The following is a 25,402-nucleotide window of genomic DNA, read 5'->3' as shown; positions in this document are numbered from 1 at the left end:
GCAGTGTGGCTCTTAAACAATCTTAATAAACTTTCACTCTCCCATCACTTATGCCGGCGTCGCCATCGGTACCAGATATTGATGAGTGTCAAAATGAAGCCACGCTGGAACGATGTGCTGATGGGTGCGAAAATACATTCGGTTCTTATCGCTGCCTGGAGCGTTCCAAACCGCACGAGGATGACGAACCAGCGGAAGAAGAAGAAGAAGAAGAGGAAGAGGAAGAGGAAGAAGAAGGTGAAGGTGAAGATGAAAGCGAAAATGAGGACGGTGGCGAGCAGGATCGCGAGAGTGATAAGCACACGGAAGCGCATAATCGATTGAGCGAAAATGAATTGCCTCAAGAAGCTCATCAATCAGTGGAAAGTGCCGGAAGCGATGAGGAAACTTCACGCCACCGTGCGGAAGACAATAGCGCGGAGCGGGAAAACGAGACCGAAGCGATACCGGACGTGACAGTGCCACCGATCCGTACCTCAACGCATGCCCATCGACATCATCACGGTGAGGAGCGGCCGCTGCCGGAGTCGGCGCATGAAAACCGCGACCCGATCGATCTTGAAACCGATCGAGAGGAAGAAGTCGATGAAGCCGAGGAAGAGGAAGATGAGCATGAAGAGGAAGAAGAGGATGACAGCGCGCCTGAACGGGTCGATCGCGTTCAACAACCTACTCCAGTCGCTAGTTCAGGTGATAGACACACAGCGATTAGCACTTCCGAGGAGGAGCAGGACCGTGAGGACCAAGACTCAGACTATGATGAGGAGGAGGATGATGGCAGGGACGTGCGGCCTACCGTCCAAGTGGCACCGTCGGTTCATTGCGATGAAGGACTGCGATGGAATCCAACGGCAGGCACTTGTGAAGGTGAGTGAGAGCCCATCCGACCGAACCGGCCCGGCATGGAAAGGTAAAAAGCTTGCGGCGGAGTGAATGAACTTTAAACAACGGTTCCACCGGCCACGGTTGCGGTTTGCTTAGGGTAAAGAGCAACAAAACCTCCCGACGATGGGAGGTAACCAGGACGGAACAGCGAGGATGGCCGAATTTCCATCGGTGAAACTGAGCAGCGCACGAGAATGGGCGCAATTTTTTTGTAGGTCGTTTATTTTTACAGGTCGCCGGGTGGTTATACGGGTGGGAAGGGCAAGAAGGGAGCGTTGTGAGTGAATTTACGATCAAACTTTATTTGCGGCACAACCACCATCACGTACACAGCCGGGAGGGAAAACGGCTTGCTCACTAGGCGTAATGAAGACACCCTTGGGTTGTGGTTTTCCTTCGCTGACGGGATGGTTTTAGGGACGCTCCGGAAGGCTTCTCCGATCGATCAGACTTCGGGCCGGTAGCATAGCTTTGCTGCACACGCTGCTCACCTTGTTTTGCGTGGTTTCGCACGCGACCGGTTGTTGTAGGTTGTTAAAATGTTAATGATCCGTACACACACCGTAAGCCGATTGGAGGTGAACCGGAACCTGGGATCATACTTTAAATGCAGCGCACTGCTGCGTCGTAAAGCATTGGCGGAAAAGAAAGTTAGACACCCGTTCGGGTGTGTTTGGTGGTAGGGTTTGCTTGCAGCAAGCCAAAGCGGGAAGTAAACTTTAACTGTAACGGCGTTGCGCTTAAAGTTAGGCAATAGATTCTGGTAAATTATGGATTTTAAAGCAGAATTAATAGTTACCCTTTTTTATAGATTGTCGTTTGTATTATTTCTAACAAAGTAGATGTCGAAATCAGTCAAAATACTTCAATGTAAGAACAACATTGATCAAAACGGTTTCTTTTCCCACGCTAAATCGAATTGAGCGCCGGAAGGTATGCAGTTTATTTTTTTAAAATATATATATTTTTGTCGATATAATTGGAATTGATGACTGGCGTGTTTAATATGCATTGAAATAAAAAGAATAATTACAACTTCAAAAGTAAGGCAATAATATTTCTATTTAACACAGGACAGTTGGATGAAACATGCATACATTTAGGCGCTGGGAAAACTGACGAATGAACGAAAAAAACTTCGTTGAAATTTGTTTTTAACCATTTTGTTTGCTGGTTAGCTTGACGACAGGAGGCGGCCTTTACAGTGCTTATTTAAATGATGAAAAATCCCTGTTTGTACCTTTTGTACCAAGGATTAATTATAGTTTAAAAAAATCTATTTTGATATTTCACTTGCAGACGTATAACAGGCATGTACATCAAACCACCCAGGCAGTGTTGATAAGCTTATGAATTCCATCTGATCGCAATTATTTTATTTGAATTGAATCAAAATATAAAAATTTTAAGTTATTGTTGGAGATATATTTTTCCATATAAAGTTGAATACAAAAAAACTATGACAGCTTTTGATGTAAAAGCGACCTTTAATTATGTATTCTTTTTTAACCCATTATTTGTAGAACATAAAAACACGGTAAAAATCACTATGATTGTGAAGTGTAAAATAAAAACCACCTGATTTTTTTTCATTATTATCGACTAGTGTAGCATATACGGCACACTAATTATGAACCAAGCGGGCTGAAATACATTATTGAACTGAGCGCAAGTAAGCATCGCATACTTGTAGCCATAAAATTTAAATTGAATTTCCTATATTTAGAAACACAAGCACCCCGTTTCCGGTATCCTTCTATTAGTCCCACGTCACGATAAAATCCGTTACCATCGTGCGTTTGTTTTAAAATGTCGCTCCCCAACGCCAGCACGGACCGAACCATTCTTCACCCCAAACCCAACTGCAAAACCACCGTCAGTTGCGTCGACAGGTTAGTTAGCGTTTCGATTAGCTCCCGCTGCCGAGGCCGAGGCCGGTGCTCGAGTCAACCGCTTCGCCACCAACCCAATGAAACCGCAACACGCTCGCTATATTTATGCAAATAGTTCCGGCCAGATCGCGCCGGTACGCGCTCATCATCATCGGGCACCAGCCACTGACGCACACGCTGGCGATGAGTTTTAGCACAAAATTTGCCATCTGCCTGAATTCTGCGCGACTCGTTTGCATTTTACCCATGATGGGTATAAAACGCTTGTCGTTCCTGCTTCATCCCGTGTGGGGTGAGGTGGTAGATGCACACACACACATGGATTCAACCTGCGTACGAGTGTGCCGGTGTGGTCGCTCGAGCCCGTTAATTGAATATTGTAGAAAGTTAGTTAGCAAGCAAAGGCAAGAGTGCTGCGGGATGCTGAGTAGATGAAGCACCGAGCGGTTCTGCTCCACGAGAAAAGCTGCTCAGACGGGCGGGAAAAATATTGTACCGCGCCTAAACGAATACACGCCATGTGGCAACCTGCGCTACTGGCGCCGTACAACTCTTTAGCGACAGTTGTATGCGGCCAAAGCATATAGGCAGGCGCGTTTTTCCGGTGCGCCTGTTTCGGAACAAGCGTTCAGCGTGTCACCAAACATACGCCGTACATTCTTCCTTTTTGGTGGTGCAGAGCATGGATTTGATCGTTATTACAATGTTTAAGCTGTAGAATCCTCGTGCTGCTGCTTTCCGACTAGTGCTTGCAGAGACACGTTTGGCATTATGACCAGAGCGGCCAGCTGGGGTTACGGGTGGAGCCCGTTTTGCTGTTAATCATGGCTCGTAATTTGTTCGTTGATTACGCGTGTACCGGCATGTTTTTAGCCGCACGCGTGTCGAACAGATGGGTGCGGCGGGTTTTTCCAGCGACAGGATTTAGGATGTAGCACACTGTTCGGGCGCTACGCTCGCTGCACGGCGCCCGGTAACCAGGTGTTGTGCCCGCTCTAGTCACTATTTGATAACCAACAAAGCTTGCCGAGACAAGGGATGGATAATCATTTTACCATTAATGTGTAGCGATTGGATGGAAAACAGCACGGTGGATAGTTGGAAGCAGAAGAAACGGTAGTTGTTTGAAGTCAAACATAGATGGTTGGGTGGGTTCAGCGTGTCGGCTATTCTGAGAGAGCTTGCTGGACGAGAAGCATTATCGTTCAAAGTTAATGAAAACAAAATAATGTGTGTAACTTTTGGTGATTGGAAAACGTAGCGTTGGAGGGATATCATGGTGCTTGAACGGTGTTGCTGTGAGGCTACTGAGAAAGACAATGCAAACTTTCAGGCGAAAAATGATATAATATTGGGTAACAACACAGCAAGTACGAAACTGTAAATTTTCAATTTCGAAGAAAAGGTTCCATTCAAAATGGTCGATAGAATGGGACGTTTTCAATGAAAGATCATATTCAGAGATGCACGGATTTTTCGAGCGTTTAGAGTGCGCAAACAGTCATATGATATTCTTTACATATAACAGGAAAATAGTGCCATGGTGGGCCAGTCCATTCCTGCGAAAGCAATATATTTCGAAATTTGGAACATCAACGCACGTTACAAAACAGTATAGCATATGCGAAAGAGCAGTTTGTTCTTTCTTATTCTACAATGTGCGTTTTTAGACAATTTTTACAGTGTTTTACAGATTGCAAAAAATAACCAATTTTCGAAAAGTCACTGATTCTTCATGTCGTAGAGAACACCTATTGACTGAGTTTTTACCCATTTTCATAACAAAGGATATAAAGGTACAAGATATCTCCTTGATGACCTTACGATATGCTTGAAGATATGAACAATTACGTATTATATTACTACAAAATTAGTTAAACTTATCCTTTTGTATTATTTTATTTTAATACAGGTTTTGGACCTCGTGGCGAAAGAGACCCACGAGGTCCAAAACCTCTATAATATTACAACAACATTACTTAATGTTACTGTGTGAATCTCATCGCATATGTGCAGGCGCACATGAATCGCATATGTGCAGGCGAATACATGACTAAATCATACAAAAGTGCTACTCAAACAGTAAAACGCCCATAGCTATGCAAAATAAAAGACAAAAGGGTCAAATGCAATAACTTTGAAGAGCTATTAAGCTAATAATAATACTTTGATAGTGTCCACTCTGTCCGATATACTTGAATTATTTAAAAACCACCACACTGACACACATACTCTCTCCAACAGATATCAACGAGTGCGAGGAACAGGAACACGGGTGCGACTACTGCCAGAACGCGTTCGGAGGCTACCAGTGCACCTGTCCGGCTGGGTACGAGCTGGCTGACGACGACAAACACTGCCAGGATGTGGACGAATGTGCTGCGAGCGACGACGACGAGTTGGGCGAGGGAGGATCAGCGTGTTCGCACGAGTGTCACAACACGGTCGGTTCGTTCGAGTGTCGCTGTCCGGTTGCGTTCCATCTGAATAACGATCGGCGCACGTGCGTGCGAGACTTTTGCCAAGATCTGTACGAAAACCCGAACAAAACGCGCTGCTCGCACGAGTGCGTAGACGAGGTGGAAGGTTTCCGGTGCCACTGCCCGGACGGCTACCTGTTGGATGAGGTGGACCAGAAGACGTGCCGCGCGGAGGAGGGTTGCAACAAGCATCAGCGAAGACACTGCGAACCGGGCCGGTGTCTGAGGATGGAAAGCGACTATCGGTGCGAGTGTCCCGAGGGGTATGTGCAGGGTCAGCACAGCTGCCAAGAGCGGGATGAGTGTATGCCGGGGCAGCATGACTGTAGCCACGAGTGTCACAATACGCCCGGGTCGTACCGATGTGCCTGTCCGGCAGGGTTAACGCTGTCAGCCGATGGGAAGACGTGCGATGACGTGAACGAGTGCGAGCGGGAAACGAACGAGCTGGATGGGGTGTGTGGGGATCTTGAGTGTCGCAACACGTACGGTAGTTACAAGTGCGTGTGTCCTGAGGGTCGGGAGCTGGACGAGTACGGTATCTGCCGGCAGATGGACCTGTGTCGGAAGGATAATGGGGGCTGCTCGCACATCTGCACTTTCTACAATAGGGAAACGTACTGCGACTGTCCGGACGATATGGAGCTGGCGGAGGATGGCAAGACGTGCGAAACGATGAACCTGTGCGGTGTGAACAATGGAGGCTGTTCCCATACGTGCGATCAGGACAGTGAGACGGTGTGCTTGTGTCCGGCTGGCATGGTGCTGGGGGGAGATGGGCGTACCTGTGAGGATGTGAACGAGTGTGAGAGGGACAATGGTGGCTGTTCGCAGAGCTGTTTGAACTACGAGGGAGGCTATCGGTGTAGCTGCTACGAAGGGTACGAGCTGGTCGAGTCGGATAGACGCACATGCGTCGATCGGGATGAGTGCGCGAATGCGCGCGGTGGTGGTTGTGATCACAACTGCCACAATACGGCCGGTTCGTACTACTGCACGTGCCACGCAGGGTACAAGCTGGCGGAGAATGCCCGAACCTGTATGGATGTGAACGAGTGCGAGGAACGGAACGGGAACTGTTCGCACGTGTGCATCAATCTGCTCGGCGGCCATCAGTGTTCGTGTCCGAAGGGCCTGTTTCTGCAGGAGGACGATCGAACGTGCGACTTTGTGGACGAGTGTGAGCTTAACAATGGTGGATGTTCGCACGGCTGCCACTACGAGTATGGTGTGGTGAGCTGTTCCTGTCCGAAGGGCTTCCAACTCGACTCGGAGCATCAGAAAACGTGCGTCGATGTGGATGAGTGTGCGTCGCGGGGCAATGGTGGATGTTCGCATGAGTGTGTGAATAGTCCGGGGTCGTACGAGTGCAGGTGTCCGGATGGGTACGAGCTGCGGCATGATCGTCACGCCTGTCAGGATGTGGACGAGTGTATTGTGGATAATGGTAACTGTTCGAACATCTGCATCAATCTGCCGGGCGGACATCGGTGTGCGTGTGAGATCGGATACAGTCTGCAGGATGATCAGCGTACGTGCAGTGATGTGGATGAGTGTAATGATGGTACGCACGACTGTTCGCACCACTGTGTGAACGTGCCCGGCGCGTACGAGTGTGAGTGTCCGGTAGGGTTCAAGCTGGGACGGAACCGGTTAAGCTGCGAAGATGTGGATGAGTGTGAAACGCTACCTAACCGGGGTGACTGTGAGCATCGCTGTATTAATACGATCGGATCGTACCACTGTGGATGTGAGGATGGCCATCGGTTGGAAGCGAACAATCGCACCTGCTCCGATGTGGACGAGTGTAGCGATGAGCTGAGAACGTGCACGCATGATTGTGTGAATACGAAGGGCGGGTTTGTGTGTTCGTGCCCGTCCGGATTGCGGTTGGACGTGGATAGTGTGAGCTGTGTGGATGTGGACGAGTGTCGTATTAACAACTTCAACGCGGGTTGTTCGCATATCTGCGAGAACACGCACGGAAGCTTCGAGTGTCGGTGTCCAGAGGGTATGGTGCTCGGGGACGATCAGGCCACGTGCAGTGATGTGGATGAGTGTGCGGTACTGAACGGTGGCTGCAGCCAGCTGTGTGTGAACCGAGACGGTGGCTATCGGTGCGGTTGTCATCCGGGATACAGTCTAATGGCGGACGGGAAAGCTTGTGAGGTGTCGAATCCGTGTGCGCTGAGGAATGGCGGCTGTCAGCATTACTGCAGCCTGAAGGGTGGACAGCCGGTGTGCTCGTGCCGGGAAGGGTACACGTTGAACAAAACGAACCAAGCGTCCTGCATCGATCATAACGAGTGTCTGCAGGCAAAGGATCACAACTGTCAGCAGCGGTGCGTGAATTTGGAAGGATCCTATCGGTGCGAGTGTTACGAGGGGTACGAGAGGAACGATCTTGGGCAGTGTATCGACATTAATGAGTGTGCGATCGACAATGGTGGCTGTGGAGCGGGTGCACAGTGTGTCAATACGGCCGGGGGTAGTCGGTGCGCTTGTCCGGTTGGGTTTAAGCTGACGCAGGACCGCAAACACTGTGCCAAGCTGACGGATAACTGCAAACCGTTTGAAGCGCCGAGGAATGCGGAGGTACGATGTACACGATCGCGCCACAAGACGCAACTGTTCTACCGGTCGAAGTGTATCGTGACGTGCAAGAAGGGGTTCAAGCTGCACGGACCGTCCGTGCGGCACTGCAACGGAACGGGCGAATGGGACGAAGGGGAGTCCATCTGTGTTCGTAAGTAGTCGCACGTTCGACGGGTCATCCATAAGTTACGTAACGTTCTTAAGAGGAAGAGGTAGCACCGTTTAGCGTTATTGATTTGTTCTACATCAGTTTGCAGAACTGGTATGAGTCAGGGATAAGAATCAGAACAGGTATGGGTTCAGGGTTTCTAGGACTGGTATGAGATAAGGATCAAACCGAGGACCACTATGCATTCGGGATAGATTTCAGAACCTGTATGAGTTTGATATTATTTCCAGGACCGGAATAGATTTCGAATCATTGCCAGGGTCGTTGTAGGATCGATAAAAATGGGAATGCAATTTTTCAGATGCAGTTTCAGAACCGCTATTGGTTAAGAACCTGTTCCAGAATTAGTATGTGTCATGGATAGATTTGAGAACTGGTATGCTTTAATGAGCAGTCGCAGGACCAGTTCCAGGCCTGTGTTGAGTTCAAAACGAGTTGCAAGATTATGATGATCTTGTGATTTAGTTCCTGAATTAGTATGAAGATGGGTTTAGTTACAGGGCGGATATAGGCTCAAGATAAGTTCCTAAACTATTATGAACCAATGACCTGGTCAAGGACCGATATGCAGACAGTATGAATTCCAGTACCGTTTTGGAATAAGAATTGAATTCGGGATCAGTTCTATGTTCTTTAAGTATCAGGGATGAGTTTCTGGACCACTCATGATCTATCCCTAGACCAGCATTAGTTTATCATAAGTTTCAACACCGGCATGGGATCAGGATCAGTTTCAAGATAAGTAATGGGTTACCATCAGTCACAGTACCAGTTTGGGATCGGGACCAGGAACATTGATATCAGTTCCAGAACAGTTCAAGAATCAGTATGAGTTTGAGATGAACTCCAGGATCGGTATAGGTTCGGGACCAGTTTCACGACCGTGAAGATATTAACCTCGAAGGCTTCTATTGATATATTTGGTCGCTGTTGAGGAATAGAAAGGGTCTAGTATTGGGCGTTACGTAATTAATGGTTGATCGCTTACATATAAAGTTTTCTTTAATTTCATAATTTTTGTTCGTCTCACACCAGCGCTCGCCTGTCCACGCTTGAGCAGACCGGAAAATGGAGTCATCCTGCCAGTTGCCTGTACGGCGGGCAAGATCTTTTCCAGCGAACGTTGCGTGCTGCACTGTAAGCCTGGTTTTAAGCCCGCTGCAAGGCGTACTGCTGTCTGCAGTCTGGCGCAAACCTGGGTACCGGGAGACAATCTGGCCTGTGTACCGCTGGACTCTTCAGTAGTGCCACCTAAACAGCTAACAACGACGACACCGACAACTGTAGCACCGGTTGCTATTAAACCGTTCATCCAGTGTCCGCCGGACGTGCACGAGGTACTACCGCTCGGACAGTACACGATGAAGGTGCGCATGGAGCGGCCGACGACGAATGTCGACTGGCACAAGTACGTCGACTCGCATCCACCGTGGGGCAAGCAGCTGGAGGTGGAGCTGCCGGCCGGTGAAACCATCGTCACCTTCCGTGCCCGCAGCCCGACGGGCAATGTGAATGATGTGTGCCGTGTGGTGATTAAAATAAGAGGTGAGTTTCTGGAGAAAGTGAGATTTTGTTGGAGCTTTTTTCATGCTAGTTTCCATTGCAGAAAGGAAACCTCCTACCGTCGTACACTGTCCCGAGTCGTTCGAAGTGCAGCTAGAGCGAGGCGAACCGTCCCGCTCAGTGTTCTGGACGGAGCCCAAGTTTGAGTCGCAATCGGAGATCAAGCAGCTCTACAAGTCCAACACACCGGGTCAGCCGTTGAGTGTGGGATCGCACTACGTCAACTACATCGCTACCGATGCCGATGGGTTAAGTGCCAACTGTAACTTCCGCGTCGTTGTTAAGGGTAAGCTGTGCGGTTTTTAGCATCCACGTGAGCGCCTCTAACGCTTTTCATTTGCAGCCGCTCCGGTGGAGGTGCCGGAACCGCGGCGTCCCCTTGGTGCAGGTCGGCCGGCGGAAATGAGCCGGCTGGAAAACCACGAATCGTACCTCATCTGTCCGGGCAAACCGCCCGTCAGGCTGGACGGCAACAACTATCCCGTAAGTAGTAGACTGCACATTGTATTACACACGATTTGGCACCGACTGCCGCCCATCGCTTCGGTCGATAAGACGAGCGCGTACTTGCCACTTGCTACACCTGCATCACCATCTTCACCACTCCATACACGAATGCTACCACTATCATCCCATTATCATCGTCAACAACCACCACCACCACCAACACCGCAGCCAAAGGCACAGCTGAAACCGAGCGGGCTGATGCCAGTAGGCTCGCACCGGTCGTATCATAACAATCATCACTATCGCCATGAACATCAGCACCATTACCACGGTCGCAACCGCACCGGCCAGGGGGCACCTGGTGCGACCGCGCTCATAATGCCACTAATGGGTCAAGGTAATCATTCATCTGCCGCGGGACCGACCGGGACCACCTTCGCTAACCGTACCGCCAACGGTTACGGTCGGTTGCCCTTACGGAATGATTACCGCGCAACAACCATTCCTGTGGTGGCTTCCTCGAGTCGACTTCCTTGGCAACGGTCCGCAACAAACGCTAATACCACCCTCACCACCACCACTGCCGCTGCTACTTACAAACGTACCAACACCACCGCCCACTACCATCGACCGCTTGTTCGCATGGACCATCGCAATAGCAAAACGAACCAGCCAGTACATCGATCGCGCCTAATACACATCCTCGACCATCATCGATCAACGGTGGCGTGCTCCTGCTGGGGAGAGCTCGACTGTGAGGAGGAAACGCCCGCGGGCACCAGTTCGCACAGCAGTGGGAGCGATTTCGGCGGTGTTGAATATTTTATCGACATCTTCCATTGGGTCAGGGAACATCGGCCACCGTCACAGCAGCAGCAGCAGTCACTTAGCTTAGGACGACAGCGAGTTCTTGGTAGCATCACGGCGGGCCAGTATCAGCAAACACAACCTCATCGTAGCCGGCGTGCCCAGCGGCATAGCAATTATTAAATTATTCCATACGGTTAGGGCCATTATTCGCTATCCTGAAACAGCACCCGCACGTGAAGGTGGATGTGTGGAGAGAATGAGGTTGATGGACGAGACCTTTCCGTGATTCCCATGCCCGTTTCCTGCACAAAACGGTGTTGGGAAGGCGGGGCCGGCATGCATTTGGCTTTGACATTCTTCATCCGGTGCGCTGGTTTTTTCGGGTGCTTGTTTTTCGACTGTATCGTATCACGTTTTTATTGGACATATTTGTGTCTATTTATGGCCAAAGGTCAGCAGATGCTAGAGGTTGAGTAGTTATTCTTGGAAGGTTAAAAGAAGCTAACGTATCCATTAAGAAAGCCATTAATAAGATAGTTGTCCTGTAAGCGGTGCTTTAAAGATGGATCTGTCGTACAGATTGCATACTTTTTGGCGCGTACAGCTGAAAAAGCTCACAAAAAGGGTGCTTTAATTCGCTGCTAGGCAACTACGAGTGTGCATTCCGTTGCAATAATCTTATTGTTTGGAATGTGTAGAGAATGATTTAGTTTATTGCATAATGTGGTCGAAAGTATTGCAGATTCAATGCACAGATGTAGGTACTTAAGTGTAACAAAAGTGTTATTCATATTGAACTGATTGATTCGGAATTCTGACTTCCTATTAGCTGGTGAACACGATATAATACTCTCGACCGTGAATGATTGACAGCATGAGGTGAAATTAATTTATTAGCAACTCAATCTGTAAATATAGCTCACGTATCATTGAAACCCTCCCGTGTGTGTGTGTAGGATTCCACTCTCGGCGTTAAATTGTTTAACAGCACTAATTCTCATATTGCAACCATCCAGCACGAGCATAAGCAAATAGATGAAATAATTATTGTACAGCTGTGCAGGGTAAAATAAGCTTCCATCGTCTCGTGCAGCTGTTGCGTGGCTCGATAGCATCGACAGGCCTGTTGTGAACGATGTGAGCGCATATCATTGTTTCGAATGAATAGCACAGAGTATGCAATGTTCTGTAATTCTCATCAACGCGAAATTGGCCAACATTGGATTTCCATTAAGTGCCCACGGCTTCTGATGAGCCCCTAGGACAATGAGGTTATTCTATAGGCTTTGATAGCAGCATCGAGATCGATTTCACTACCCCGAAATCGAAATCAATGGTTCTGAAATGTATTGCAAAATCGCCTTTGCAGAGATGTTTCAATTCTGTGTGAACCATAACGTTTGTTTGTTGTAGGGGGTAGGTTTGCTGGCAGCCTATTTGTCTGAGGATGTTGTGGAATTTTGAAATCATTTCAGCAACTGTTGCTTTCGACACAGTGTGGCTTTTGGTGTAGCAAGCATTTTTGTTGTTTATAAACGTTGGCGAACACATTGCGCACACAATCGCGGCGACAAACTTTCCAAACAAGCATAAAAAAAATCTTAAAACAAAGTGTATACGCCTAAATGTATTGCGTTCGTGCGGGGAACGTTTTGTTGTGCCGATAGCATACTTTTCGTCATCCAACCGTATCACTTTCGCCTTAAAGTATGCAATTTCCGTCGCAATATTCTACGCCTTCTAGAAGACCATTTTTAATAGCTTGTTTGGCGCTCCGATTGATGCATTCTTGACGCGTGCACGCTTTGCCCAGTAGCTTGCACACGGCAATCCCTCATTCGCCTTCGTCAAAAAAAAAAAAAATTGCATACTGGAAGGAATGCACAATGTACGCCCCCATTGTCCCACCGTGCGACGTTCGTTCACCATAGGACGGGACACAATCGCTTTGACGGCACAAAAGCTATGCAGCGTATGAAATTCTTTCCATTTCTCAGCCATTCCGCTCACACTCACACGCCGTGTTCTCCGTACCATTCCAAGGCTTCATAGTAGTCCATGGACGCATCGTTTCGCCGTGGAACCGCTTTGTCGTAGTGGTACCGATCCGCAGTAGTTCGTCAAAGATATGCTCGAGTCAAGCGGGCTCCACACACGCTCCGGTCACTTTGCATTTGGTATGAGGTGCTGTAGAAGCACGCGCGCGCGCGTTTGTGTATATGTTTTTTGTCCCCAGTTTTTTGTGTATTGCTCCTTCCCGATTGAACGGTTGCCGTGTGATGGTGATGGCTCACATTCCAATGGTTTCTTTGACCGATCTGCTTCTTGTGTGTTTGCTACTTCCGGTTTGCACATGGCGTAAACTCATATTTGGCACACTGGACATCAAACGAACGGGTGTGGTTCGCTGCATTACGAGTTGTGTTGGTGATGGAACGTTTTTTTACAGTCTCCGGTCCTTTCCATTCACAGCACATTGTCCACAAGGCGGGCAGATCATTCCGATCGCTTGCTGCACGCCGGTAGCATTTTTCTGGAACCTATTTATAGCTTGCTGGCAAGAGGAGATAGAGAGTGGCTGTGTGTTTGTGTGAGTCGTGTTTCGTTGCTCTAAACAGTCTACAAACAAACAAAAAATCCTACCATGTATTCATCACCATCTCGTAAGGACTCTCCGGCCCGGAGCCGTGGGTCCTTCATCACATGGGTGTGTCTGATTGTATTCATATCACACTTTTCGTACGCAGAAAAAGCTCGATTTCCGTCACTAGGCGATGAGGCATTTTATTTTTTCCCGATTTCTTTTTGTTGCTGCTGTCGTCGTGTGTGCAAAAAAAAGGAATGAAAAGTTTCACTGAAATGAATGGCTATCGCAATCTTGTGTACCTTTGCCTGTGATGAAAGGCAAAACATCGTTTGGGAAGGATTGCCATTCGAGGGTGAGCTTGACACATCCAAACCCAATTCTTCAGAAGCTTCTGGTTGTGCTCCCGTTTGACACTAGGTGCAATCGACAGGGAGCATCCACCTAGGGGGAAAAACCGGGATTATCTGAGGTTTCTGTATACTAGTGGTCGGCCAGTTACGAAGGCACGGGGAGGCAAACAGCGCCAACTTTCGCAACACACACACAAACACACACAGGGGTGAAAGGAAAATAATAACTAACTCACAGCAGGATTTGCAGCGAACGGCGCACCGATTTACGTTTACGAAGGGAATTTTAAAATGGACGATATATTATTCTGTCGGCATGCGAGCTTAGCTGCCCTGTTTAGCGAGGGTTTGCGAGTGGCTTTAACTCCGAATGCTATAAATATTTCAAACCTCCTCTAAGCTCACGGGAAGGTTTTCACCGTCCTATCGATAGATCGTTCGACCATTCCGAACAAAGCCTTGTATCTGTTTCGCTCTACAAACAGCATTGTTCATCAAAGGATTCTGAAAGACAAATTTGCTTAAAAAAAAGGTTCCTATATTCCTGTCCTGCTTCCCATATTCCTCTGCTTGATAATGATAACAGAGCAACGGGACCGGTTTGCATACCTTTTGATCAGTTGATGATGCATGTTTCTTGTTTGTAGATGGGAGATGGGAGAAAAAACTTTCCCAGAAGCCCCTTCTTCACCGTCTCTACAACAATCACAGGCACGATACTGTAACCCGTGCCGAACTCGAAAACTCTTCCCGGAAGGATATTTTGACGAGCAAAATTCACTTAACCTGAAGCATCCGGCCCTTGCTTAGCTCGCTGTGTACCTCCACTCCTAAGATCAATAAAAAAAAACATGAGCATGAGAAGTAGTTTCTCACAATAGATTCTTTCTGCCTGCCTGCCTGTATGTAGCTCAATACGCATTATCCTTACCATGCCACTAAACGGCTTTAAATGGATGTTTCGTTTTGAGGAAGTGCTTTAAATGATTTAACTGCACCCGGAAGCATCTAGGTTTTGTTTGCCTGCTCATACTTTAATATCGATGAGCCTTGTAAAATACCCCCCCCCCCTTGTCCGTACCCGGTTCGGTGTGATGTGACTATGCAAAATGTGGCTCACTTTTAGCAAACGTCATCCACCGCTTCCAGCACCGGACATCATTTAGTGTGGGGGAAATGCTGAAATGCTTCACCGAATGGGAATAATTTAATCGATCCAATAGCGAGCGTATCTGGTTTCCATCTGTCAGTGGCATAACGCACAGCAGGGTGGTCCCGAGTTGGCGTTTGGTATTGATTATTATGGCCGTAATTAATTCCAAAACATAAACAATTATACAGTCCAACCCCCCCCCCAACGCGCGTCATCACCATCATCAATCTGTTTGTAGCGACAACATAGCATGGGTGGGTTGGAGTACTGTTTGCACGTGCAGTTCGGCACGTCACATGTACATTATACGGTGATTAGCGGTAGCATTAGAAATGGAGGTTTTGCAATGTGGGTGACGATGAGTTGGGTGAGCTGGGTGGATTTGTGTTCAGCTTCATGGTGCGCCACTTTCTATGAGGATAGGAAAATTGGGAAGGAAGTTCTGTGGAGAGCACACGAGCTTTTCAGTTTTATATTTAATCTGTTTCCTATTTTACGATGCAAAACTATCAGTAAGAGGGAGCGCCTAAATTTATGAAAACATCGATGAAACTGATCCACCGGAATAGTCCCTAAAGCAAACTGTAGCGCCTGCAAGATAGGCAAAACGCGCGCAGAATAATTATAGCTAGCTAGGTTTAAATTATACACATATACACTTACACACATACACATAGTTAGATTTTTATTATGCATATATATATTTACACACATACATCTACAATTAAGGTTACACGTAGGATAGAATAGAATAGCATAAGATAGGAAATAGGAAATAGTAAAATAGGCGATAATTAGGATTAGCCAATGAGGAATAGGATTAAGGAATTTTGGCGCGAACGAGTGAGTATAAATTAAGGATAAGTTGAGGTTTAGGATGATTAACAAAAGTCCGATCTAAGAGGAAACGCTGCCCGAGTTAACATAGAAGAAATAAACTCCAAGTAACTACACAAATTCAAGCCACATTATTCTTTTGGGTAGTTAGAAGATTTCATATCACCACATGGCGACCGTGACAAGTGTGAAACTGTGATGCAAAAAAAAAAAAAAAAAAAAAAACTCGCGTAAATACGAAGTTAATTCGCGAGTGCGTAATATTCCTTCCGGTCAGAAGAATATTCTAGTATCTGCGTTGATGTTTAGCGTGAAAGAGTGAGAGAGTAAAGACGAGAGTGAAGCGCAACGCTACAATTGTACGATAATTCGAACTATCGTTATTCAAACGCAGTGATAAAATATAAGGGTTTCCTGCAAAATCACGCAAATTGCACAAAAACTCCTGTCGGGTATCGTCAACGAACCAAGGCGCAGTGAAAGAGAGAGTGTATCCCGGTTATAAAAAAAAGTGGCCAGGAAAAGTTAAATGAATGCTAACAAACATTCGGTGTTAAAAAACAAAAAAAAAAAAGCAGCGATAGTTAACGGGACCGTGCGTAAAGTGATCTAAGTGCAGTGACCTCGATCGGACAAGATTATCGCACGTACGAGTAAGCCACATTTCGTACCATCGGCGATAAGCATCACAGTTTGAACCGGCATGACCTTTTGCGACAAGTGACCAAGTGTCGTTTGCACGAGAGAGACATAACGTTGTTGCGAGAAGAAGGAAGAAGCGACGGCGAAGCAGTGAACTGTGAGAGAGCGAGCAGCGATTTGCAGTGGATAGGAGCGACGGTGCAGCAGTGTGCTGTGAGAGAACGAGCAGCGATTTGCAGTGGATAAAGCGAGATAACGCTATACTTATCGATCGGGCAGCGGTACACGGAGTAAGGATCAAGCGAAAAAAAAAAAAGAGAGAAAGTAAGGTAGGCTACACACTCAATATAGTTGCAATTTACTCATTTAAATATTTTTTGTAATTGCTCAATTAAATTCTTTTTTATGAAACGTACAATATTACCATTTTCCATTACAATATGCACATACTATTGGGGGAGTTACCATTGGTTTAAAAAAAATAAAAAAAAAAATAATTAAATAAAAAAAAAAGTAATATTACCATTATCTGGGTATCAAAAAAAAAATTAAATTAAAAAAAAAAAAATATATATATATATATAATATATAATACATAATATATATATATATATATATATATATATATATATAATTACTATATATATAGCAAAACATCTCGATCACATCTCATTCAATGCTCTTAAAAATTAATCAAAATACTATAAGGCTTAAAAATATTGAAAAAAAATTATCGTGTGATAGAAAGTTTCGCAGATGTTTGCTTGATCATTACAGCGGTTCCGCTAAGTTTTGTTTTGATAAGATCAAGTATTACCTAGATTCAATTCAGGAAACTGAACCCGTTTCAGAGCTAAAACGAATTTTGAAGGAAGCGAGTGACATATACGCCAATATCCAATCGCGCATACAATTTCATCAAACAAACAAAATTCAAGTTAAGTTTAAAACTTTGGCAAAACTAGCTATCGTGTTCAACCGTTGGAATCAAAACAAAATGGAAACTTTCGATATCAAAACAGCCACCGCTTTGGTGCAAATATACGATGGCAATACAGATGGTTTGGAAAATTTTGTGGACTCTTCAAATTTATTAAAGGAATTATGTCCAAAAAATCCACAAATGTTGGTAAAATTTTTAAAAACAAGATTGATAGGAAAGGCGCGTTTAGGACTGCCGCCTAATATTGACGATTTTGACTCGTTAATAAATGATATACGGTCCAGATGTCAAGAAAAACTTAATCCAGATAAAATAATAAGTCAATTGAAATCTATTCGCCAGACGGATACTAAAGCTCTTTGTGATGAGGTTGAATTACTCAGCACAAAATTAAAAAACGTTTATTTGCAGTTGCACATTCCCGAAAAAGTTGCAAATGACATGTCATTAAAGCATGGGATTAATGCTCTGATTGAAAAAGTTCATAATCAGGAAACAAAAATTGTTTTAAAAGCAGGTCAATTCGCATCTGTTTCAGATGCTTCAGAGAAAGTATTAGAAAACGAAAGGAATAGCAACGGTTCACAAATATTAGCCTTCAACAGAAACTACTATGACAATAGAAAATTCGTTCGTAATAAATACCCGCCGAACACATACAATAGATTCCAGCCAAACACAAATAATAGATGGTTTTCCAATAGATCTCCTCTTGGTAATAATCAGGCAACTAGCAACAGATTCCAAAACCAAAGATATTCTAATAACTCTTTCAGAAAACAATTTCCAAATACAAATACTCGTAGAGTCTACAATACACAAGCTGCAGAAGAGGAACATTTTTTAGGGGTACCACAGGCGTTAGAAGAAATCATTCAACCTACAAACGATGGTCAACATTAGCGATAAACTTAAATGCTAATAACTTTATCAAAATTAAAGTAGAAATGGCAATGGGTGAAATAAGCATATTAATTATCGACACGGGAGCAGACGTGTCATTGTTCAAAGTTGATAAAATAAAACCAACACAGCAAGTCTACGCGCAAAATAGGATAAACTTAACAGGCATAACAACCGAATCGGTATCAACATTAGCAACTACTAGCACTAATATAACATTCGGAAATGCTTCTATTAACCACACTTTTCATATCATTCCTGCAGAAATAGATATCACAGCGGATGGTATTTTGGGAAGAGATTTTTTCACTAAACATAGATGTGTTATAGATTATGAGCACTGGCTTTTAAATTTCAATTGTTACGGTGTTACAATCAGCCACCCTATTGAAGATAGTATCAATGATGGTTTCATATTGCCTCTACGCAGTGAGGTTATCCGAAAGATAAATTTGCCCGACCTCGTTGAAGACTCTATTGTCCTTGCGAGCGAAATATTACCAGGAGTATTTTGTGGCAACTCTGTGGTATCAAAACAAAACCAATATGTAAAATTTGTAAACACCACTGAAAGCAATGTGTATATTGAAAAAGATTCATTTAAACCACAGATTGACCCGCTGAAAAATTATATTCAGAAAAATTTAAAATTTAAAAGCACTAAAGCAAATGAATCTAAAATAAAAACATTATTGAGCAAAATCGATAGTCAGAATGTTCCTAAATATATAATCCCTCATTTAGAAAAAATATTATCCGAGTACCACGATATTTTCTGCACCGATAATGATCAAATCCCAATTAATAATTTTTACGAGCAATCGATACAATTGAAAGATAACGTACCATGTTACATTCCGAATTATAAGCAAATATATTCTCAAAGTGACGAGATAAAAAATCAGGTTGATAAAATGCTTAAAAATAACATAATAGAGCATTCGGTTTCTCCATATAATTCACCAATTTTATTGGTACCAAAAAATCTGGAGATAACGAAAAAAAATGGAGATTGGTAGTAGACTACAGGCAGTTGAATAAAAAATAATGCCTGATAAGTTCCCACTACCTAGAATCGATGATATATTAGACCAATTAGGAAGAGCAAAATATTTTACTACTTTGGACCTTATGTCCGGGTTTCACCAGATACCTTTACACAAGAACTCTAGAAAATATACTGCTTTCTCAACTTCTTCAGGCCATTATCAATTTACAAGACTCCCTTTTGGGCTGAATATAAGCCCTAATAGCTTTCAACGGATGATAACGATAGCAATGGCGGGACTTACTCCGGAGAGTGCTTTTGTTTACATAGATGATATTATTATAACGGGTTGCACAATGCAACATCATCTAGAAAACTTAATGAAAGTATTTAACAGGCTAAGAAATTATAACTTGAAGCTAAATCCAGAGAAATGTAAATTTTTCCAAAACAATGTAACCTATTTAGGTCACAAAATAACAGATAAAGGCATATATCCCGATGAGTCCAAGTTCGAAACGATAAAAAAATACCCAGTACCAATAAATGTGGATGAAGTTAGAAGGTTTGTAGCGTTCTGCAATTACTATCGCAAGTTCGTTAAAAATTTTGCTGAATTGGTAAGACCGTTAAATAATTTACTAAAGAAAGGAGCTACATTCACGTGGTCTAATGAATGTCAGCATGCTTTCGACACTCTTAGAAGAAGCCTTGTATCACCTACTATATTACAGTACCCAAACTTTGAGAAAGAGTTTATCATTACTACTGATGCGTCCGATGTAGCATGTGGCGCTATCTTATCGCAGAAAACAGATGGTAATGACCTACCTATTGCATACGCGAGTAAAAGTTTTACTAAAGGAGAGAAATCTAAACCGACTATAGAAAAAGAGCTAACAGCAATACATTGGGCAGTAAATTATTTCAAACCTTATATTTTTGGAAAAAAGTTTAAAGTACGAACCGACCACAGACCATTGGTATATCTATTCAACATGAAAAATCCTACTTCAAAACTAACACGCATGAGGTTAGACCTGGAGGAATTTGATTTTGAAGTGGAATTTGTGCAAGGAAAAACGAACACAGGAGCTGACGCACTATCGAGAATTGTCATTGATTCAGACAAGTTGAAGCTTATGCAAAAGAATAATGCAAACGAAACAAATGATAAATCACTACTAGCAGTGAAAACAAGAGCAATGACAAGACTGAACAATTTCAAGCCTCCTCCAGAATTAAACGAAGATGAAAAAGATTCCATAACTAAACCTACACTTTGGCAAACAGAAAACCCAACAGAAGTAAACAAACTTTTGAAAATCCTGTCAAAAACAGAATATGGCAAAATCAAAATAACAGTTTTCAATAATAATTACAACAAGGAGTTAGGAAATACAACAATTCATTGTTATGAAGATGGAAGTCAGGCGCTAGAGTCTGCTCTTCTAAAAGTACAACAAATAGCAAAAGAATACAATCGTGACAAAATTGCAATTTCATTAGAAGATCCCCTATTCAGGCAATACTCTTTTTACACCATAAAGGAAATCGCAGATAATGCCATTTCCGGTTTAGAGATCATTGCTTTTATTCCACCAAAATGGATTTCAAAAAAGGAGGAAATAGCAAATATTTTAGAAAACTATCACATGTCACCTTCGGGAGGACATGTCGGACAGTATCGATTATACCTCAAAATTAGAGAAAAATATAAATGGAAGAATATGAAGGAAGAAATTAAAAATTACGTTAGAGGCTGCAAAGTATGCAAAATGAACAAAATCGTAAGACATACAAAAGAAAAAAGTGCTGTTACGACTACACCTTTAAAGCCTTTCGAAGTAGTCTGTATAGACACAGTGGGTCCCTTGCCGAAAACCAATAAAAATCATAGATACATCGTTACAATGCAATGTGAACTCTCGAAATACATTGTTCTTATTCCAACAGAAAATAAAGAAGCGAACACGATAGCTAGGGCCATGGTTGAGAACTGCATATTAAAATACGGGAGGTTTCTTGAGATGAAATCGGATCAAGGCCTTGAATACAATAACGAGGTATTAAAAAAGGTAGCGGAGTTGCTGGGGATCAAGCAGACTTTTGCCACTGCCTATCACCCAGAAACCATAGGTTCCTTGGAAAGAAACCACAGAACACTCAATGAATACTTAAGAGCATTTACAAATGAGCATGGTGACAATTGGGATGATTGGCTAAAATTTTACGAATTTAATTATAACACAACACCTCATACAGATACGAACTATAGCCCATACGAATTAATATTTGGAAAAAAAGCAATTCTTCCCCAAGATTTATGCCATGGTAATATTGAACCAGTATACAATTATGATGCATATTTTAATGAAATTAAATTCAAATTGCAAAAATCAAACGAAATAGCGCGTAAAAATTTAATTGAGCAAAAAGAAAGAAGACAGATTAGAGCAAATAGTAATGTAAACCCCCTTATCTTAAAAATAGGAGATGCGGTTTATCTAAAAAACGAAAATAGAAAAAAATTAGATCCGATATACTTAGGACCGTACATAGTAGTAAAGTTAGATAATGTTAACTGTACAATAAAGAATACAAATACAAACAAACTAAGTACAGTGCATAAAAATAGATTAATTAAGGGATGAAAAGCATACGCTTTTCATTTCTAAAGGGGGGAGGTGTAGCGCCTGCAAGATAGGCAAAACGCGCGCAGAATAATTATAGCTAGCTAGGTTTAAATTATACACATATACACTTACACACATACACATAGTTAGATTTTTATTATGCATATATATATTTACACACATACATCTACAATTAAGGTTACACGTAGGATAGAATAGAATAGCATAAGATAGGAAATAGGAAATAGTAAAATAGGCGATAATTAGGATTAGCCAATGAGGAATAGGATTAAGGAATTTTGGCGCGAACGAGTGAGTATAAATTAAGGATAAGTTGAGGTTTAGGATGATTAACAAAAGTCCGATCTAAGAGGAAACGCTGCCCGAGTTAACATAGAAGAAATAAACTCCAAGTAACTACACAAATTCAAGCCACATTATTCTTTTGGGTAGTTAGAAGATTTCATATCACCACAAAACAATATTGAGCTTGTCAGCAGAACTATTCATCATTGTTTAGTATTTCTCACATCCACATCGTAAATATCGTTTCAAACTGTGTTAAACCTTTTCTGACCAGACACTTGAACTTTAGAAGAATAATTCGATCGTACATTAGCTAACTTGATTGAGCAAGCAACGAAGCAGACACATTAACCATCTGTCAACACTAACCAATCTTCCGTGGCGAACCCCAAGCAGTGGCGCGTTAAACGGTGGGCGGACTGGGCGGCCGCCAGGGGCCCCGGCGATCTAGGGAGCCCCGTCATTGTGGATGTTCGACTTCGTATCGATTATACCCCTCCCCCCCCCCCCCCCCCCTCTGAATGGGACTTTTATCATCTATTTCAAAAAGACTCATTTTTCCCATCGCTTCACTCACTGTATTTTGTCGAGGGCCCCGAACCGGAATACCGGGGCCCCATACTACTCAAAGCAGCACATTAAATGTTCTAAGAAATCTGCCAATACTTGCATCAAAGTCGCAAGCGAAGAACGCTGCGACACGCGCGCACAGCTCAAATCAATACCTCATCATCGTTGTCGCAAAGTATTGGACAGAGCGAGAAACCGTCAATTTTTGCTGGTGTGGGTGGCCTGTGCACGAGACACCCAAACCCAAAACCACGCAGAGCAACTTGCTGCTAAAATGGAATGCACAGAACGCTGCGCTTAACTACCACAGAAAACCCGTTACACAACACAGGCATACAACACACCCAAGCAAAAATTTAAAGACCCCGAAACACAACATCAATAGCAGGAAAAATTGACTAACATCAAGCAAGCAACGGTGCACCAGTGGGTAGAGGTTTCATTCGAGAAACGATTCCATCGATATCGATGTGTGCGCTTTTCAATTTGGCTGGGATGAAACGTGCCTGCGCTTGTCTGGGGGCCCCCTATACTTGTTTTGCAGATCTGTGCCGAAAACAGACAGCTGTTTTCACGCGAAAAATGGTATTCACATCTCAAGCCTGAGATCGTGGAGCGTGCCTGCTTTTAACGAAAAACCTTAAATTTTCACGCGGGGTCCTACTCAACTTTTGTGGTCAACTGACAAACAGGGGAAATTGGGAAGGGGTGGTATTCATATGTCCAAAAAGGAACTGGGCCATGTTAATATTAAAATGATGTTTTATCACTATTTACATACAACTTTTTGTGTGAAGACAAAATAAAAAACCGTTACAGCTATACTGAAGCCAAAACTCAAAGGTGGTTTACGGGGCCCCAACGATTATGTGGACTCTTCGATGAAGGGGCCCCGTCGGTAAGGGCCCCCGTCGGTAAGGAGGCCCCATCACTAAGGGGCCCCGTCTATTAGGGGCCCCATCAATAAGGGGCCCTGTCCATTTGGTGTCTTGGTGTGGATGGTCCGTGCTCGAGCTCACCAAAAAAACGCGGAGACACTTGCTGCTAAAATCCAATGCACAGAACACAGAACAGAATGCTGCGTTTAACCACAAAGAAAACCCGTTACAACAGCCACTAGCACACATCATACACTGACAAAAATTTAAAGGCCCCTACACAAAATTTCAATACACCGGCTCGTAGCCGGAGAATTAGCAGGAAAAATTGACACCAACCTCGCGTTGCTTTAATAAGTCTAGGAAGGTCGTTTGGTCAACGGTGCTTCAGTGGGTTGAGGTTTCATTCGAGAAATGGTTAAATCGATGTCATTGTGTGCGCTCTTGGCTGGGATGAACCGTCTTGTTCCTGGATAAGGGGCCCCTGCTACCGCTTTGCGATTTTGTGTCGAATGCATACAGCTGTTTCACACGAAAAATGGTATTCACATTCCTGGCCTGGGATAGTGGATTGTGTGTGTCTTTTAATGCAAAAACTAAAATTTTCATTCTTGGCCCTAATCGAACACATCAAGTTTGTGGACCGAAGAGAAGGGGAAATGGGAAAGGTTTCAGTTAGAAGGAAGGGGGGAAGAGTATAAAAATATTCAAGGAACCTATGGACCATGTTCATTTATATATGGTTTTTATCGCCTATTTCAATTTTTGCGTATACAACAAGACCAAAAACCGTTACAGATGCATCTAAATACAGCCATAATACGAAGAACAATCTCCACTGCCTCGGCCATTTGGGGGCCCCGTTGATGATTCTGTCGATTGAGGGGCCCCTTCCATTTGATGTTGTCAACCTAATATACCCCCATTTTCCCCCCGGGGGTTATGTTTACAATCAGATTTACTATTACTACCAGACCTATCAGAGGCATATTTATTTTACTTATCAGAAGCATTTTACTATCAGAAGCAGAAAACATTTGCCTTTTTAACATGTGCAATATTTTTGTTTACCATGTGCACCTTAGTTGGAAGCGCAGAACGCTGCGATACATGCCCAGAGCTCAAAACAATATCATTTCATCATCGTTGGCCCAAAGCGTTGGATCAAATGCATTGAACGCTACGCGCAAGTTGGGTAAAGCGAAATCCGTTACAAGAGATGCCTCACGCAAACTACATGCACATACGACATTAAAAGGCTCCGAAACCGATCTCAACACAACGGTTCGTAGCCGTAGAAACATGCAAGAAAAATTGACTGACCCCCAGCACGCTCTTTTTATCTGTTGAGGTTTCATTCAAGAATCGATACCGATGTCGATGTGTGCGTTTTTTAATTTGTCCTGTGTCTATGTTATCACGCAAAAACTAAGAACTCGTGCCCCGGCTAACCTTTGGGGCCCAGTCAAAATTGTGGACTGGACGAAGTGATGTTGGAAAGGCAAGCTGTTGAAGGGTTTGGGTCAAATTTGGAAGGGTCGACGGAAAGGAAATATCGATATGAATGATCGCGTAAAATTTGAACTAATTAAGCTGTCGGCAAAGTCCGGCCCGCCACAATATGCAGTCAGGCCCGAGAAAATATTTGCGCGATTTTGAAAGATAGGAAGATCCTATTAATTAAAATTAACTGAACATATTTTAATATGACAATTCATATCGTTGAACTATTCCAAATTTGATCACCATAACATGGATTGTCGGACCA

The 25,402-nt window shown here is 43.9% G+C and overlaps 1 protein-coding gene across 3 annotated transcripts in view; it reads left to right on the top strand.

Moving 5' to 3' along the window:
• The window catches only part of LOC121594681 (fibrillin-2), a 105,731-nt gene that overhangs the window by 67,330 nt on the left and 12,999 nt on the right, over nucleotides 1-25,402 (top strand). For 2 of the 3 annotated variants that reach the window (XM_041918237.1, XM_041918239.1), the window contains exons 7-11: nucleotides 76-867; nucleotides 5,022-8,003; nucleotides 9,057-9,566; nucleotides 9,628-9,870; nucleotides 9,928-10,067. In XM_041918237.1, the coding sequence (XP_041774171.1) occupies nucleotides 76-867; nucleotides 5,022-8,003; nucleotides 9,057-9,566; nucleotides 9,628-9,870; nucleotides 9,928-10,067 (4,667 nt within the window). The remainder of the gene's footprint in view (nucleotides 1-75; nucleotides 868-5,021; nucleotides 8,004-9,056; nucleotides 9,567-9,627; nucleotides 9,871-9,927; nucleotides 10,068-25,402) is intronic. The other variant, XM_041918240.1, reaches the window with a different exon arrangement.

Source organism: Anopheles merus, chromosome 2L (assembly GCF_017562075.2).
Source record: "Anopheles merus strain MAF chromosome 2L, AmerM5.1, whole genome shotgun sequence".
Lineage (NCBI taxonomy): Eukaryota > Metazoa > Arthropoda > Insecta > Diptera > Culicidae > Anopheles > Anopheles merus.
The sequence above is the reverse complement of the archived record's forward strand: the minus strand, read 5'-3'. Positions and strand labels throughout refer to the sequence as shown.